The sequence below is a fragment of the Pithys albifrons genome, chromosome 10 (assembly GCF_047495875.1).
Source record: "Pithys albifrons albifrons isolate INPA30051 chromosome 10, PitAlb_v1, whole genome shotgun sequence".
NCBI lineage: Eukaryota > Metazoa > Chordata > Aves > Passeriformes > Thamnophilidae > Pithys > Pithys albifrons.
The window spans coordinates 7,377,439-7,394,336 of record NC_092467.1 but is presented as its reverse complement, the minus strand read 5'-3'; the positions used below and the strand labels follow the sequence as shown (position 1 = coordinate 7,394,336).

General features: G+C 49.8%; 1 protein-coding gene across 1 annotated transcript in view; it reads right to left on the bottom strand.

Moving 5' to 3' along the window:
- Positions 1 to 1,035: 1,035 nt before the first annotated feature.
- The window catches only part of RGSL1 (regulator of G protein signaling like 1), a 24,455-nt gene continuing 8,592 nt past the window's right edge, over positions 1,036 to 16,898 (bottom strand). Inside the window, 20 exon segments of the mRNA XM_071565658.1 lie at positions 1,036 to 1,088; positions 1,215 to 1,277; positions 1,596 to 1,654; positions 3,789 to 3,913; positions 4,516 to 4,654; positions 4,875 to 5,040; positions 5,998 to 6,127; positions 6,500 to 6,713; positions 7,578 to 7,653; positions 8,011 to 8,157; positions 8,747 to 8,978; positions 10,659 to 10,721; positions 11,292 to 11,636; positions 11,638 to 12,254; positions 12,414 to 12,532; positions 12,534 to 12,567; positions 12,878 to 12,982; positions 13,882 to 14,011; positions 14,754 to 14,828; positions 15,111 to 15,193. Coding sequence (XP_071421759.1) covers positions 1,036 to 1,088; positions 1,215 to 1,277; positions 1,596 to 1,654; positions 3,789 to 3,913; positions 4,516 to 4,654; positions 4,875 to 5,040; positions 5,998 to 6,127; positions 6,500 to 6,713; positions 7,578 to 7,653; positions 8,011 to 8,157; positions 8,747 to 8,978; positions 10,659 to 10,721; positions 11,292 to 11,636; positions 11,638 to 12,254; positions 12,414 to 12,532; positions 12,534 to 12,567; positions 12,878 to 12,982; positions 13,882 to 14,011; positions 14,754 to 14,828; positions 15,111 to 15,193 — 2,975 coding nt within the window.

Sequence of the window (16,898 nt, the reverse complement as noted above, 5' to 3'; positions counted from 1 at the left end):
AATAAAAATTGGTTAAAAATAGCTCAAAATGACAAAGCTGACAGCTTGCCTCTGACAGAGACCAACTGATAAAGGTTGTGGTCTTTTCTTCATAGGTCCAAAGAACATTTGGGATTTCTGCAACTTCCTGCTGACTTGGAAAAGGCACTCTGACTCAGTTTAACATGGGGAAAATGAAGGCCTTTGATATTATTTGGTTAATGCTTGGTAAACATAATGGCTTAAAAAACCCTCACAAAAGCATGCTGAAGCCTTAGTCAGGCATGAGCTGATTTTGATTGGAAAATCAGAAAGGCTTTAGCAACGCAGGCACCATTTCAGCACCCAGGGGCAGTTGAGTGGTGAACCAGGTGGGGTCTATCAGCCTTGCCACCACAGGAAGTAATTCATTTGTGTGGGAGGTGTGGAGAAGTGAGGAGCTGAGATACATTTTACAGATTCCTGTGAGGAAGGGGACTTGTGCGGATGAGGGTGTATCTTTGGAAATGTGTTGTGGCATGTTCCTGCCATGGCTGCAGGTTACTGTGCTTTGGGACCAGGTAAGCTGGAGTATGCTGTGAGTTGCTTTATTTTTAGGTCTTACTGCTGATTAAGTCCAAACTATTCAGAGAAGTGTCCGGATTGCTGGCTGAGCTTCCTGGGATCACACCCCTATCCTGCTCCCTAATGGGAGGGTTGTTGTTGAAGCGAGGGCTGTCCTTTCCCTGGTGCCTGCAGGAAGGGAGAGATGTCACATCAGTGGCTGTTGCTGGAGGAAGGGTGAGGGTGGTCAGGGATGAGCTGTGTGCTCCTGGGGAGGGGTTTAGGGCATGGAGACGTGCAGCAGCTGGGAGTTTTCTGTGAATATTACTGGTGATGGTGGGAGTGACCATCATCCCGCATGAACCTTTGGTTTTTCATAGAATCGACTGGGTTGGAAAAGACCTCCGATATCAAGTCCAACCCTTAGTTCAACTCCAGTCCAATAGGGGGAGTTGTAGCTTGTGCTACTGTGGTTTGGGGAAGGTAGAACATGTCTGTGATCACCTACCTGCTCTATGGAGCAGAGTTGTTGAGGGAGGGCCTCTTCTCAAGACTTTTATCTGGATCTGAGAAAAAACAACAGACACAAACTTTCCACCATGGACTGATGCAGAGAGCCCTAAATCCCAGCTCCCATCTCAGCAGCTGAGTGCCCCTCAGGAGCAGGAGTGATCCTCTCAGTGCTAGCTCACCTTCTTGCTCCTCCAAAGGCTCAGTTTTCTTCTTTGGCTGTGGCAGCAGGATCTGGAAGCCTTCTGAGAGTGAAAAGACAAGCACAGCGCCCTCCCCTGGTGGGGGATAAGAGATGGAATGCCACTGTGCACCGACTGCTCCGATGGCAACAGAGAGGACAGCAGTGTAGTCCCCCTTGAGTAACATGGGGCTTGTCCAGAGTGCAGGGATGGGTGGTTGAGTGGGAACCTGAGTTACCCAAAACTGCAAAACAATTTGGTGGCTGGAGGATGGCGTTGTTATATCTAACCTGACTCTCTGGGGGATCCTGTGTGGCAGATGTGGGAGAAAATGGAATATGGGGAGATGTGGACCTGGCTGTGTGCCTGCCTGGGCAGCACCTCCGTGCTGATGGCCGTGCAGGGGTTCAGGCAGGGTTTCCAGTCTCACAAGACCGTCCCTGTGCCGAGCACAGGCACAGACAGTGCCACAGTGACGCCTGGTGATGGGAGATGGATCCCTGTCTGCCACCTCCCAGTCCTGCATATACCGCGTCTGTGCAACCCTCAGAGTGAGGGAAAAGCAAGGTTTGGGTGAGAGGAGGTTTTCTCTCGAATTACAGGTATTTTCACCAGCAATTTTAGTGTTTTTTAAAGGCAACAAAATAATTTTTTTCCCCAGATGAAAAGCAAGCTTTTTATCTAAAGGTCAGGATAGCAAGACCCTTAGATAAAGGTCATTGGTGAAAGCATGATAAAGTACAGAAAAGTGTCCCAAGAAAAGGTGGCCTGGACATCAGCACAGTCAGAAACAGCAGCTACTTTTGGGGCACACATCTATTCCCAGGACATGCCACCCAAGCTGAAGGATTTTTTTCTGCCTGGCTCCTGTTAATTCATCCCTGCTACAAGATGCTACAAGGAGCTGTCGCTTGGGGACAGTTGTCCCAGCAGCAGTCCCTGCAGGATTAATGCTCATGTGAGGGTCATCACATTGTTTTCCACATGTCCAGAGCAGCATCTCAGTGCCCTCACTCTCTGTGGCTCTGGGTAGTTAAACATGGGCTGTGCCACTTGGGCAGCAGTGGAACATTCCTAACCCTTGCAACAGTTGGTATTGATTAAATCAAACAATAATTTGTGTTGGAAGGGACCTTTAAAGGCCATCTAGTCCAACCCCCTGCCATAAGCAGGGACACCTTCCACTAGATCAGGTTGCTCAAAGACCTGTCCAACCTGACCTTGAATGTTTCCAGTGATGGGGCAGGCATAGCTTCTCTGGGCAACATGTGCCAGTGTTTTACCACCCTCTAGTGTAAAAACCTACATCCTTACATCTAATCTAAATTAACCCTCTTAGTTTAAATCTCTCTCTCTCCCCTCCAGTTCCCTGAAGTTCCTGGCAAACACATCCTTGGCCAGGATAACACAGCAGGCAGCTCCTGTGTAACACAAGGCTTCTGGCTTGTCTCTGGCTTGGAAAAAAACCCTTGATTAGTTATTTTCTGTTTGTTTTTTGTTTGTTTGGGGGGGGTTGGTGTTTTTTTTCTTTTTTCCTTTTTTTTTGTGGCAGTAAGGTTTTGCATTAAGACAGCTATGTCTGAGAAGGTCCTTGAAGTGCAGTGAGGCTCTGTAAGAAGGTGGAGATCTGAGATGAACCCTGCATGTTAACCATGGGAGTACCCAAGGTGTGAGGTGGCCTGGCAGTCCTGGAGCACAGGGGTCTGTTACCCCAGCTTGGTTGTGGAGCTGTAGCTCGAACACCTGCCTATAGGTATCAAAATCCTCTAACTCTGCTACTTTTTAACCAGAATTTGACAGTGATAAATGACAGGGAGCAGAACATCAGCTTGCTGACGCCCACTCAAACATCAAAGCAAGATTATTATGTGCCTATTTTGGTTTGCCCTGTAATTAAACATCAATTAGACAATTTCCAAATGAATATTCAGCCAAGGAGCATGTTGTCAGGCAAACTGACAGTGCTCAGCACCACTTTCTTTGTGTTTTCCAGTTTAGAATTATTCATTATATTAAAACTAAACAAGTGAATGAGGAAGGAAAAATCTCTTTCTTTTCCTGGAGAGGTCACCTCAAATCCTAATGAACTACTTCTCTATTCCAGATATTCAAAGCATTCTCCATTGAATACACCCGAGCCTGTTGTTTGGCTGCACGGTGTTCTTTTTTTCTGCTCCCACCTGACTTGCAATCTAAAAAATTAGTTGTTTTATTTCTGGTTTTGGCTGTTTGCCTGAGTATTTTTAACTTGGTTATTGAAGTAAATAGGAATTATGCAACAGCTCTTTTCTTGTGAAGTCTTTGCACTCACTTCCCTATTCACCAAAGAAATTTCTAAAATCCCACTGGGCAATTCTGACTGATTTGACAGGAAAAAAATATTCCATTCCTTTTTCCAGCAGGCCTGCACCACATACATCCTCAAAGCTGTATGAAGGAGGGGATCTGGCCCTGTTAAGGGTGACTCCCTGAGATCCCAGATCTGGATGTCTGTGCAGTGGAAGAACAAACCTGGAGAAAACTGTGAAGCAGAGGGAATGGGCTTTAGCTGACGGGGAGGGGGTGGATAGGTACCTTCTCCAGAAGTACATCAGGATGTGGACAATGGTGACCTTGGCGTTATGGAAGATGGCACATGTCAGTGGCCCACGGGAAGATAAACGGCAGATAACATCTCTCTCTTTTTCTGAGATGTTTACCTGAGCACAGAAGAGACCAAAGCAGTTTGCAGCACTCCTGATGGGCCCTAGGGGCAGGTTTCTCTCCCTGACCCCACCTTGCATTTCTGCAGTCTCTAAGAATAGAGACACTGGTTACATCCTGACTGCCCCAGACACAAGGGCAGGATCACGCCTGGGTTTCTGTGGAAAGCTGTGCTGTCCAAAAGGGAAATAGGCAGAGCTGTGGCTACTGCAAGGGGAAGGGGTGGGTGCAGTGGGGAGGGGATGATGGTGATGACCTCTGGAGAGTGAAAGGAGAGGATTGCTGGTGTGCAGCATCCAGCCCTGGCATTTCCTCAGCAGGTAAAGGATATCTCCATCTCCTTGTCCACATGCTTGTTCTCAATCTATCTGTGTCAAGTGCTAGCTTGGGTCTGGTTAGGGTCTTACACCCACCCCTTGCAGCCCACGTGGAAGTCCCAAGCTCCAGAGCATACCCTGAAGCCTCACAGCATGCCTTGCTGGAGCAGACCATGACCTCTCCCTGGTTCCTCTTTCCCCATAACCCTTCCCAGCTGCAATGCAATGGTCTTAAGCAATGAGCAGCCTTCAGCCTTCCTGGGTGGGGCCCAGGGTCTTACCCGCAGCTTTGGGGGCATATTGGAGTTCAGGAGGAGATCATTGATGATGGCAAGTTTCCTCTGAAGAAAATCAACTTGCTTTTCTGATTGTATGTTGCAGGCTGCCAGAGCTTCCACTGCATCAGCCATCCCAGAAAACCTGCAAAGGTGTGTGGAGTCTTGCTCTGAGAAAAGTGCTGGTAACTGCTTAGGCTACACAGTCATGTTCTTGTTTAATTTAGTATTTGCCAGGCCAGAAAAAGCAATCCACAAGGTGTGGGCAGGGGATTGGAACAAGATGATCTTTAATGTCCCTTCCAACCCAAACTGTTCTGGGATTCTGTGGTGCTACCTGACTACCTGGTGGAAAGGGAACTTACTTGTCCATCTCCAGGTAAAAGTGGAGGTCGTCGATGAGGAAGTTCATGACAATGACCTGTTTGTCCAATATGCAGCGTTTCACCAGTACCAGCTTTTCTGGCTGGGCTTTGCCCTTGTGGGAGGTACTCGCAGGGCTCCTGCTCTGCTTCGAGCTGACAGGCATGTCTGAGAGAGGGGAAGGGCCATTGTGTCCTGCTTCTGGGTGTGAGGCAAGTGACCATCTGCTGCTGAGCTATACCCTGCTCCTTCACCTCACCTGTGCTTTCTTTGCCTTCATGCAATTAATTTGCTAAGGGTCTTTCTACCTAGGTGGACTACAGCCTTCCTGCAGCCAGGCTTTCCATGGAATTCAGTCGATCCAGTGTGCAGCCTTCCCTCTACCTTAATAACCTCCTCCATCCACCCTCCTCTTTGCACCCAGAGTGTTTATGTTCATTCTTTCCCCAGGGAATGGCTGCAGTCCATCAGATCTAAAGTGTGCTGGTCTGTGTAGCTGTTACCCTGGTTCTGACAGAGGCTATAAGCATTTAAAAAGGCAAAAAGAAAGGTAAAAAATCTGTGTTACTTCCCCCATAGACAAAATTCACTTGATCTAGATGGGGTTTCTGTGTGTTGAGCAATTTCTGTGGTTTTCTTTTCTGACTGCTTTTCCAGCCTCCTTTCAAACCCATGTGTAAACTTTCAAGGTCTATGTCCTTTGGCAAAACACTGTAGGTCAGTTCACTGTTGCCTAGAAAACAATTTCTTCCTGTCTCACCTTAGTTCCATTTAGTGTTTCCTGTTTTTTGGGGTTTTTTTTGTGGAAGGGATGCAAACCTGCATATACAATATTGTTTGAGACAGATGAAACAGCACGATGGGGCACCTACATCAGAAAACCAGATATTGCATTAAAGTGTGTGTGTGCATGTTGTCTGTGCAAAATTCTCCACATCTAAATGTGCACTGCAATATCTACCATCCTGAGATACTCAATTTTATGGCTCTTTATGTAATTCCATCAGAGAAAAATAAGTCATGGGCATGGGGGATAAGCCACAGCTTTTCCCCATTTACTTCTCTACCTAAACCTAGCACTGTCTTGGGGAGGGAGGATAAGGGGTGGCAGGAGTGTAGACATACTTTCCCTGTGGTTTCTTCGCTCCCAACGGAGAAAGTCCTCAAACTCCGCACGGCATTGGTCGTTTTCCATCTCCCTCCGGAACTTGCAGAAGCTCCTGACGAATTCACGAATGGCATCCCAGGCCCACTGCTGCAGGGACAAGGCACAGCTGGCATCAGCCAGGGAGCTGCAGCATTAGGGTTGCTTGCAAACAGAGCCCTCCTGTTTGGACCTGAGCTGGAGCAGCAGAGCCCAGCCCTGGCAGTGAGATTTATGATCTGTCCATAATTTTTGCTTTCCAGTATTTGTTGGTTTCACTGGTGGCCACAGGTGACAGTGTGAATTGCTCGTTCACTCGTGGCCAAATTTGGTGAAGTCTGCACAGACAGAGCAGGACTCCAGAGCCTGTCACCCTTTTGCAGCTCTGATGCCCTCACCCAATTTATGTGACACCACTTGACCAACAGCATCTCTTTCTTGTCTGGAAAACATCCCCAGCCAGCAGACAGAATATTTCCTTACCATCTTGTCTGTCTCGAGGTTCTCTGTCTCGAGGTTCTCTGTCTCGAGGTTCTCTGTCTTGAGATTCACTGCCTTACGCTGGACAGTGGTGGTTCTTGGCACACGTTGCCTAGACTTAGGCTTTTTGTTCCAGGGAAGTAACTCCTGCTGCTGCAGTTCCTCCTGCTGCTGGTCCTTCAGGACCTGGTCCTGCTGCTGCTGCTGCTGCTTAACCCTGCCAGATGGGAGAGCATAGGGAGAGCATCAAGGGCAGCCAGATGCATAAGGAAGGCACTGGTTTGGTGGAATGGTGATTAAGGCAGGGACCAGACAATGGGGATAGCCCTGGAGTTGAGGTCCCACTGGATTTCTGGAAGAGGTTGGACAATGGTGCAGGGTGCTAGATCTCCTCCCCTAGGCTCTGTTCTTGCATGTAGCAGCCCTGAGGATGTCCTGCTTATCTACAGTGTTTCATCCTCCAGTCCAGCACCCTGCAAGCCCAGAGGTCATTTGGTAGTTGTGCTGGGTGTGAGGGTCTGGACAGTGTTTCAATGTACTGGCTGATAGTTCATAGGAAAAGGAATTTTTGGCAGTTGTTCCACCCCTTGGGGTGGGATGGATTTGGAAAGGGTGCATTTGCAGAACCACTGGGCTTAAGGAACCAGCTCAGCTTAGGCGTTCACCATCATTTTTCCATTTGTTTTAAATCCCAGAGTGGAGCTGTGAGGACTCATGGTTGGAGTATTCCCAGGAGGCAAGACATGAGTACAGAGATTTAAGTGTGGCTACAGGGTGATTTTAAGTGATTTCTCTAGGAATCTGAGTGCTGCCCACATAGCATTCCAGGGACTGATTGAGGATGAAGTATATGAGATATGCATAAGACACAAGGAGTCAATCTGAACTATAGGGGTGTTAATTTTGATCCTTTCCCTAGTAACTCTGAGGTTCAGACTCACAGGCCACCCATGCCTGTATCTGAGAGGGCTGAATGACAAAACAGGGAGCAATGGCACTGAAGGAAAGCACTGGGAAAAATCTTCCCGAAAGAGTGGAAGCAGCAAAACCCAACAAAACCCTGTGCTGCAAAGTGCCTGACCTGCGTTTTTCAGATCGCTTCTTTACTGCAGCAGTAGGGGACTTCATCGCTCTAGCACTCCCCTTGGGTCCAGCAGCTGTGGGAACAGAACATAGTTGGTTTCTTCCTCAGGTGAGAACCAGCGCCTGCTGCAAGCTGTCCTCAGCATGAAGGACCTGGAGCTTCCATGCTGGTGTTTGAGAGGTGAGTTCAGCTCAGGAGACACTGGGTATTGTGGGGACTCCTCACCTCTCATAGTTTGACCTCCTTGGCATCTGCTTCAGAGAATTCCCTCCACCCCCACCTGCCCTGGCTGCATTAATGCCCCAAAACACATAGCTATCCACAAGGGTGGATAGGCCCTTCTCTTCTTCTGGAGATGTTTTACTGGGTGATGGGATGCAAGCAGGGAAGACCCTTGCTTGTCCAGTCCTCTCACAGCATTTTGGAGCACCTGCAAGGATGTGATGGTTGGGAGCCCATCCTGCTTCTTGTCTGCTTGGACTGGATTCAGCAAGTAATGCACTTAGGAGACGCACAAGCTCATCATCCTTGCTTGGGCTATCCACAGCCAGCTCATCCGACATCATCTTCTGGAAGTCTGTATCAGAGAGAGAAGTGGGTACAGATCCCACGGCAATTACTTCTGGCTATGACAGCCCTTCAGCACCGACTCTGAGTGCTATATTTTTATTACCTTCCCTATCCCCTTGTGTGTTGTGTTCCATGATCTACTCATGACATTGCATTTCTTGGGTACGACTGAGGCCCCACAAGCTGCCTAAGTGTTGCTGCAGGTGACTGCTGTCACCCTCAGTACACTGCAGCTGTGCAGAAACTTGATGTCACTCTCAAAAGGTTATGTGAGAAAACAAAACTGAGGTATTACACCAGTATCACCAGCATGGCCAGTTCCAGCATCCTCAGGAGAAGGCTAAGATGTGGAAGTGGGGTGGCAATAGCCCTCGCTGGTTTGGGGTTTCAGTCACTTTGCTGCAGTCTCCATTTGAGTTTGTGACTCAGGCCAGTGCAGGGATGTGGCATTTGGGAATTTTGGCCTATAGGTCACAGCCAAAGGTCCCAACTCACAGCATAGTGGCAAGGCTCACTAGTCACTGATGGTGCCTAAAATATGCTTTACCAGACTGAGCCAACATGAGCCACAGCAGAAATTCAGAGCCTCCTCTCACCGGTGCTGCACAGGAGAAGTTCCATCTCTGCCTGAGTGGAGCCCCCTTTCTGGAGGTCCTGAGCAGCAAGTAATTGCCAGTACTCAGAGGAGACACCTTCCAAGTTCCTCGTGCCATGCAAGGCCTGGCTGAGTGTCAAGGTCTGGTTTATCCTCTGGGACAAGAGGAAACATTCACCTCTGTCAGCTGTGCAACCTTGATTGTCGAGCATTGGGACATCATTCCCTGGAGACTATGGGAAGGCTGATTGCACAGAGCATGTTCTGAATCTCCCACACTGTGCCTGCATCATTTACTGTGTCTTAGAGTACAGACCTACCCAATTTAGATGTCTGCTTTAGCTTCAAACAGTCTAGAAGAAATCTATGTGAGCATGAAGCTCAGCATAGACCTTAAACTACCCATGCAGCTGCTTAAAGCTGGTTCACATCTGCCTGCAGCTGGGATGTACTGGGGACATGCAGCAGATCCCATGGGGTAGTCCAGACAAGAGCTTGCAACTTTCCTGAAGAGTCCAGCATCCACCCAGGAGGGCTGAAAACAGCTCTGAAGCTATTCCCAGCAGACTGTTAGCCTCATGTACCATTTTGCTGGCTGTTGTCCCCGGGGCTGGCTCTAGCTGGTGCCCTGGGAGTGCCTTCCTCATCCCCCTGGAGACGCTCCTACAGGTTTTGTCTCTCCCCACAGGCAAGCAGTTTGCACAACTCGCCAAGCAGCAGGCTCATAGTGGCTGGTTTCTGGCTGAGATAAACACTGCTGAGAGCAAGCACCAAAAATAACCCTGCTAAGCCCCCAGCAGTTCCCCTGACACCAGTGCAGTGAGACCCAGGAGGAGTTTGGCTCAGGGGATGGTGTCTGTGTCTGCACAGCCTTGATGCCTGCTGAAGTGCTAATTGCACTCCCAGACCAGGTCTGTCCTCCGAGGGGTAATTTCCTTGACAAGAGATGCTTAAAAACCTGGACAGCTAATTAACTTCCAACCAGGAGTACTTAATGAATCAGCAGCTGCCAGCTGACTTTTCAAAAATGCTCAGCTCTCACTGAGACTCTGTGAGCCAGGTCTTTAAGGACAACAGCCCTGACAGCCTCTCCATAACATTTCCAGGATCAGCTGCTGATTTTATGTTTCATTTTAGAGAAAACGGTTTGTTTGAAGAACACAATCTGTAGCAAGAGAAATTGCCTGCACAGGTTGTGCAGGTACCCAAGCAGGTGGGATTCCTAGGGGCTGCTGTCTGCAAGGTTTCTGGGTGTAAGGTTAGCATTTGGAGTAGGTACTAGTGGGATTTCCACTGCCAGGAGGAATAATAGTCTCGGATGAGAGTTGTGTGACTCTGGCTTCATAAATCATCCCTTTACACAGTGGAAAAAGTATGTGGAAAACTTGAGGGTGGTTGAATCATAGGCTAAAAGGCTGCATGCCCTCTTCCCCCCTGTGCTGGCCCAGACACTGGTGCTGGGACAGGGTCACTGTGTGTGTGTCTGCACATGAGTCACATTAATAGCAGTAATTACTGTGGGCAAGAAAAAAAAGGAGGAGGAATTAATTCCCAGAAGTGCTGGTCTCACCCCTGCTTACCCTAAGAGACTGTGATTATGTTTCTCCCTGCTTTTAGGCTGGGTCACAGCCTGTCTCAGGGGAGCTCTTGTAGGGTGTGCCTGCAGTGCTACTGACTTAAGGGATGCTGTGCTGGAACAGCTGAGGATCATTGCTCCAGGCAGCTGGAACAGGGCAGAATCTGCTGCATCACACTGAGGCAGCATTGGCTGGGGACATTGTGGGATGCTAGACAACTGCAGCTAATTCTGGGCTTCTCCTTCCTCTCTCTCTCTCTCTCTCCAACTTTTTACATCCTCACTGATGCCTGCACACCCCACAAGGATGCCCATGTGCCCTGTGCAGCGCCCTTACCATAAACTGAAGAAATGTTCTATCATCATCAGCCAGAAACTCCTCATAGAAGCGGCAGAGCACCTAAGGAGAAGCAAAGGTGGCTTGACCTCAGTCAGTGTTCCTGTAGCAACCACCATCCCCCAGCCCCACTGCACCCCAAGGTCACCATGGTGGTGCCATGGGTGGGTTACACCTTGCTGAGGTGCCCAGGACAGGTCTGCAAGGAACTGTACCCCCACGTTGGTCCACTGGGCTGCTCAGGGGCTGCCAAAAAGGGCTTGGGTTCTAAATGTGTTTTACCTGGGTTGTGCTGGATTCTGTGACTCAGATGTGAAAGGATGGCCACTGCCCTGTCATTCTCTGGCCCTTGGTGTGTGCCTCTAACAACCAGTCACCAGAGATACTCAGTGACTGCTCACCTCTGCTCTGCTGCCTGGCAAACCAGTGAGGATGCTCCTCTGCACTGGCATCTTGCTCACTGATTTCACTGCCAGCTGACTAGTGACTGTAAGTTTTTCCTTTCTAATGTCTCTTCCTCTTAATTTGCCAAATACCTCATCTCTTACACATTCTCACAGTCCTCACACCACCGCAGGGGTGCCAATGCCAGCTGTACCTCCCAGCCTGACCACTGCCAGCACCCCTCTGTACCTTGCAAATCTCTTTCTGGGCTCTGAATATCCAGGGGGAGAATTCTCCAAACATCAGACGGTTCCACAAACCCGTGAGAGTCCTGGTCTCCAAGGGAAGCTTCTCAGTGCTGTCCTCCTCCAGGTATGTCTTGCATATCTTATCCCCAGTCAAATGACGGAGGAAGAAGCTGTTTTCTCTCCTGGAATCCAGCACCATGGGCAGAAATTCCTCCAGGTCATGCCACAGGTCCAAGAGATGAGTCTCCATGGACCGGTCCCGGTGCTTCAAGAAGTCTCTAAAGGGCCGTCCTGCACAGGTCTCTGCACTAAGGGCCCAGTGAAGGAAACTCAGGGTCTTGACTGGCTCTTTCAGGGATGGCAGCTGGACAAAGAGGTGCAGAGGAAGGCAGGTTTGAGAGGATTTTTTCCTTACAGAGGTCTGCCAGATGAATGACCTGCTCTGCACTGGGTCTAGGTCTTCTGGGAGAAGTTACTCCTTTGCTATGAAAGGCAGTATTTGCAGGACGCTCTGACTGCTGAGGAACTGATCCCAAAGCATCCTTCTCCAGATGTGATTCCCTTGTGCTCCCAGCTGACCCTGGCTGCCTTTCTGGTTTCATGTGAAAACTGGGCATCTTCATTTCTTGAATACATCTTCCTTCCTTGACCAGAGCCCAGATCTTTGCTTTGGCCTTTTGGCTGCAGTAGGGCCCTGACAAGCCCTGACCCCTTTTGATATGCATTGTGGGGAGGGTCTCTGAAAAGCCTGAGGGCTCCTGCCAGTTGGCCTGTAATAAACGTTCCTGATATTTCTGCAGCAAAAGCTGGCATGATTCCTCTTCCTCTATGCCTGTCTTGCAGTGAGTGAAGAATTTAGGAAGCCAGTAGCTCTGAAGCATAAAAAGGGCCTGTTCCTGCATCTTTCTTAGGATGTCTCGCCTATTGCTGAGGGACTGGATGTGCTTGGCTTTTGGCAATGATCCTGAAATGGATGTGGGGAATTAGGATGGGGAGATGGCTCCATGCAGACTGTTCCCCAGCCAAACAAAGCTGGTGATGGTATCTCATCTCCTTGGGAGCATCCAGGAAAGACTATCTCTCTGGAAAGGCATGGCTCATCCCCAGCACTGATGTTTCTTACCAGCGATGGTTGTGCAGAGAGTGACAAAACTGGAGCCTTCACGCAGGTGAGTGGCTTTCAGCCTGTGGATTAAGGACAGGTGGAGGTCCCTCTGACTTGTATCTGATTCATCCAGGCCTTTCAGTGGTGAGCCAGAAGTCGATTAGTTCTTCCCCTATGGATCAGACAAGAGTTGGGAATTGGAGGGAGTCCCCAAAAGCCCCAAGGATGGGTGGAGCAGTGTATGATTTTTAAAAAAGAGAAGGAAAAATCTGGATGAACTGAGAGAACAGGGTAGAGAGGAGACAGGTTTACACATCCCCCTTCCAGCTTTGCTGATGGCTCACCTTGTAAAACCCTTTCTGGGACTGCAGTGTCTCCTGCCCCACTGGTGCCTACCCATATCCCCAGCTCTGTGCCAGTGTCCTGCCAGACAGGTGACCCATGGCTGGTTGACAAGGGGCTGTGGAGCATTCCATGCCCACCTGCTGTTCCTTGGACAAAGGCCCGGAAGTGCAGCATGCCCTGGCTCCCACTAATGCACTTCTCCAGCAGCCACTGGTCAGCACTTTGCCAGTTCAGGAGTTCTGCTGTTGGAGAGATTGCACAGCATGGCATCAGGGGCTGCATGCAGGAGTGATCCCAAGAAAGTCCTCCAATCCCCACCAGCACCCACAGCCTCCCTGACAGAGGCTGCAGGAGGGCAGGAGTGCTGTGAGCCAGGAGAACCAGCACATCACCCTGAACTGGGAGTTTCAGACAGGCTGTGGGAGGCACATGTGGTGCTTGTAAGGACGACCCACTCCTGTCTGGTACAGTCTGCCCAGCTATGGTGCCTCTTCCCCTTGCAAATATCCATCTTTTTGGCTTGAGTTTTGAGCTTGCCCTCAACTTCCTCCAGCTTTGAGTTTCAACCTGACTAGAGAAACAGCAGGAATATAGTCAAGAAAAGCCTTGATAAATTCCTTATTTTTTGAAATAAGAATCTGCATTTCTGCTGCCATAGCTTTCTTTCCAGTGGCAGTTGACACACAGCCTGACAGAATATTTGCATAGACTGAGATGACTCATTTTAGGGGTAAAGTGAGCACAATTCAGACTTGTTGCTGGTAAGAGACACCACAACCTGTTTTCCCGGAGCACCCTGCACAGCAGCAAACCTGAAAATCTGCACTTCAGGTTGCATGCCCCAGGATGCTCTCCATCCCTGCTCCACCCATGGACCCCATGGTAAACCTTGCTAAGCAGCCAATTCAGCTCAACTCCACAGCGAACCTGTATTAACCGGGTGGTGGAGTAAAACCCTGTGCATCCCATGGAAACCCCGGGATCTGCTGCATCCCTAAAAATGGGATGTGCAACGCCTTTTTAACCCGGAGCAGAGGCACGACCCACTGGGCAGGCACCAGGCAGTGACAGCCCTGGAAGGAGGAACCCCAGCTGCGCCAGCGAAGCCCGATCCGATTTCCTCCGTGCCGCGATGACTCACCTGCTTCCCCCGAGCGAATGAAACCCAGGAGCTTCTGGCAGAGGACGAGGTGGAGGCACAGGCTGGATTTGCAGAAGTGAGGCAACCGGTGCTTTTCCAACCAAGCCAGGAAAGCCGTAGGGCTGGGATCCTGCGTTGCAAGCCCCGTGGCCAAGGAGAGAATTAGCTGTGAGCAAGGAGCGTCTCCTGCCTGGGGATTAGGGTGAGTAACGGGTCCCTGCTATAGGGGGAGGAGGTGGGGAAGGCACCCTGTTGCTATACGGCAAGAAATGCCATCCTGGAGCTGAAGAAGAAGGGGGATACTCGAGTTACAGCCCCTGCTTGTCCACACGAGCTCTGCCTGCAGACCTGGGAGCCCCAGTGCTGCGTGGCTGCCTCCAAGGTTGCCTCTCCTCGCAGCCAGCCTGCCCTCCCAGAGCCCAGGCAGAGAGGCACGGCAGCTTTCCGGCAGCTGTGAGAGGAGTAGGTTCTCTTTCGCTTACGGGATTTGAGCGCTGCAAACGGCGCTCGTGGATGTGGGGAAGGGGGATGCCCGTGGGGAGGGCTAAGCCAGTTTGATGATCAACAGGGCTTCAGTCCTGTTGAATTCAGGAGGACAAGGGGCTGATATTTATGTCCTCCTTCTCTGCCACCACACATGCTCTCCTTAACTCCAGCTATCACTGTTTACCGAGGGCTGGGTAGACCTCAGAAGCTGCAGCAGGACTTTAAATGGCTTGTGCTCCTCCCAGGGCTTAAAAGCAAAATGACACCCGAGTTTGAAATAATCCCCCAGCTGCAAGAACGGGAGAGGTGCCTTGGCAATGACAGACTGGGTCCTTCCTTCTCCTGCCCTGTGCCCTTTCTACCTCCTCCTCAGAAGATGTTCTCACCAAGTGGTTCGGCAGCTCTGGCCAGAGGTCCCACTGGCCTGTGCCACTTATGTAAAGGGGGGTCTGGCCAAAAACCTGTATCAAAACAAAACTGAAGAGCTAAAAGAGATGGAGAATGGCAGGGAAGCCCAGAGCCCAGCTGTTCTAGTTAGTTCCCACTACAGAGAAGGGCACCAAATTCCCTTTTAGACATGTATCTCCATATTGAGATTCTCAGATTTCCCTCATTTTCCAGCCTATGTGTGATCCATTCCCAGTTCTCCTGGGGTCTTGAACACTACAGAGGCTGAAAGTTCACCTGGAGAGAGCTCAGAAAGGTCCCAAGGTCCCAGGCTTTATCGTGCAGAGTGGACTTACAGGAAGATTCAGAAATGTGTTGAAAAACTCAACAGAAACATCATCTTTCAGCAGAAGCCCAATCTCCGTGGAGGCTATGGCTGCTACAGAGGGAAAAGAGAAAGTTACCTGAGCCTTGTGTTGCCAGGTGTGATATCAATGTGGTATCACAGGATGAGTTCTGAGTGGGTCAGCTTTAGGGGTATGTGATGCAACTTGTACTGTGCACACATGGAGGATTTGGACCTGGGGCAGTCCATGAAATTTGGGTCCCAGTGCACCCATGTGCTCTGGGATGGTGGTACAGGCTGTTTGCAAAGCACCAGGTTCAGCAGCATGCAGGAGCTGGGAAGTTTGAATGGCAGCTTCCTAAATTGCAAAGGTACATGGTCTTAGAGTCTGGGTACAAATATGGTGGCATCTGTAGGGCAGGAGTAGGGAGGTGCAATGTCTGGAGGGGACAAGCTGTGCTCCTCTGCCTTACCCAGACAATGGGCATAACCGTGCTATCATAAAGAGGAACTGTATTCTGTGCTCTGGTGCTGCTGCTCCACCCCAATGCCTTGGTGCTCTCTCAGTCCTCTTGCTCCAGTTCTTGGAGTGAATTCTTCCAAATTAGCAGGCACCACCAGGCTGGGGGCAGGTTATGGCTCTGGACAGAGTGTCAATCACTGCAGGCCACCACCCCATCCATCCAAGACATCAAAGCACATGTCAGTTAGTGCCAAACACTTCCCACTATCCTGTGAAGTTTTATTCATGTCTGAAAGATCTGGATGCAAGGGAGTGGGCTGATGGCTGGATACCCTTGGAAATGCTCATTTTTGTGAAGGCTGTGTTACAGGGAGAGCTCTTATTTCAGAAGCCTAATACTGTCCCCTTTGGAGTGAGATTAGAGGGGCTGAAGCCTCCAGCAAAAGTAACTCACCAGTGGTCATCATCCTGGTGTGTTCCAGGAGTGTGTTCCAAAGTGTCATTCTCATTGTGACACCTTTGTCCTGGTGACTCCTTGAGGGGGCTGCAGGCTCTCAGGTACGCCAGAGCCCTCAGCATCTCCCTCTTAATTGTACTCCAGGCCTGCTTAGCATGGAGAGGAAAAGACTGAGAAGGGATCTTATCAATGCCTGTATGTGCCTGAAGGGAGGATGATAAGAGGATGGAGCCAGGCTCTTCTTAGTGATGCTGAGCAATAGGATAAGCAAAAACTGGGACAGAGGAAAAACTTCTTTACTGTGATGGTGACTGAGCATTGGAACAGCTTGCCTGGAGAGGCTGTGGAGTCTCCCTCACTGGAGATATTCAAGAAACATCTGGACACAATCCTGAGTACTGTGCTCTGCTTGAGCACAGGTTGGATGAGAAGACCTCTGGTGGTCCCTTTTGTGATTTCTATGTTCACCCATTCTGTGATTCTGTGAAATGTCACTTTTTTAATCCCCAGCCTTGAAAATATACTTGGGCAGTCCTGAAATGGAACCCATCCCCTCTCTCTGCTGGGCAAACTTCTTGCCTTCAAACCAGGTTCTTGGTAGCACTTTGGTGCTATCTGTGGTTGCTGTCAGTGCATCTGTTTAGGTTGTGATAAAAATTTTACAGGAGACTCTACTATGTCTGCCTGGGCAAACCAGCCCCAGATTTCTTATCAGTTACCTTGCTTCATCAGGTCTGGGACTGAGACCCAACCTTGGAGACCCTCCACTGGGAAGAGGAGAAGGAAAGAAGGAACCCCTTTTGCAGCGGCAGTGGCAAGTTTCCCTGGCAGGAAAAGGAATCTGCTCCCCAGGTGGGTATTTGATCCTGCTGTCCATA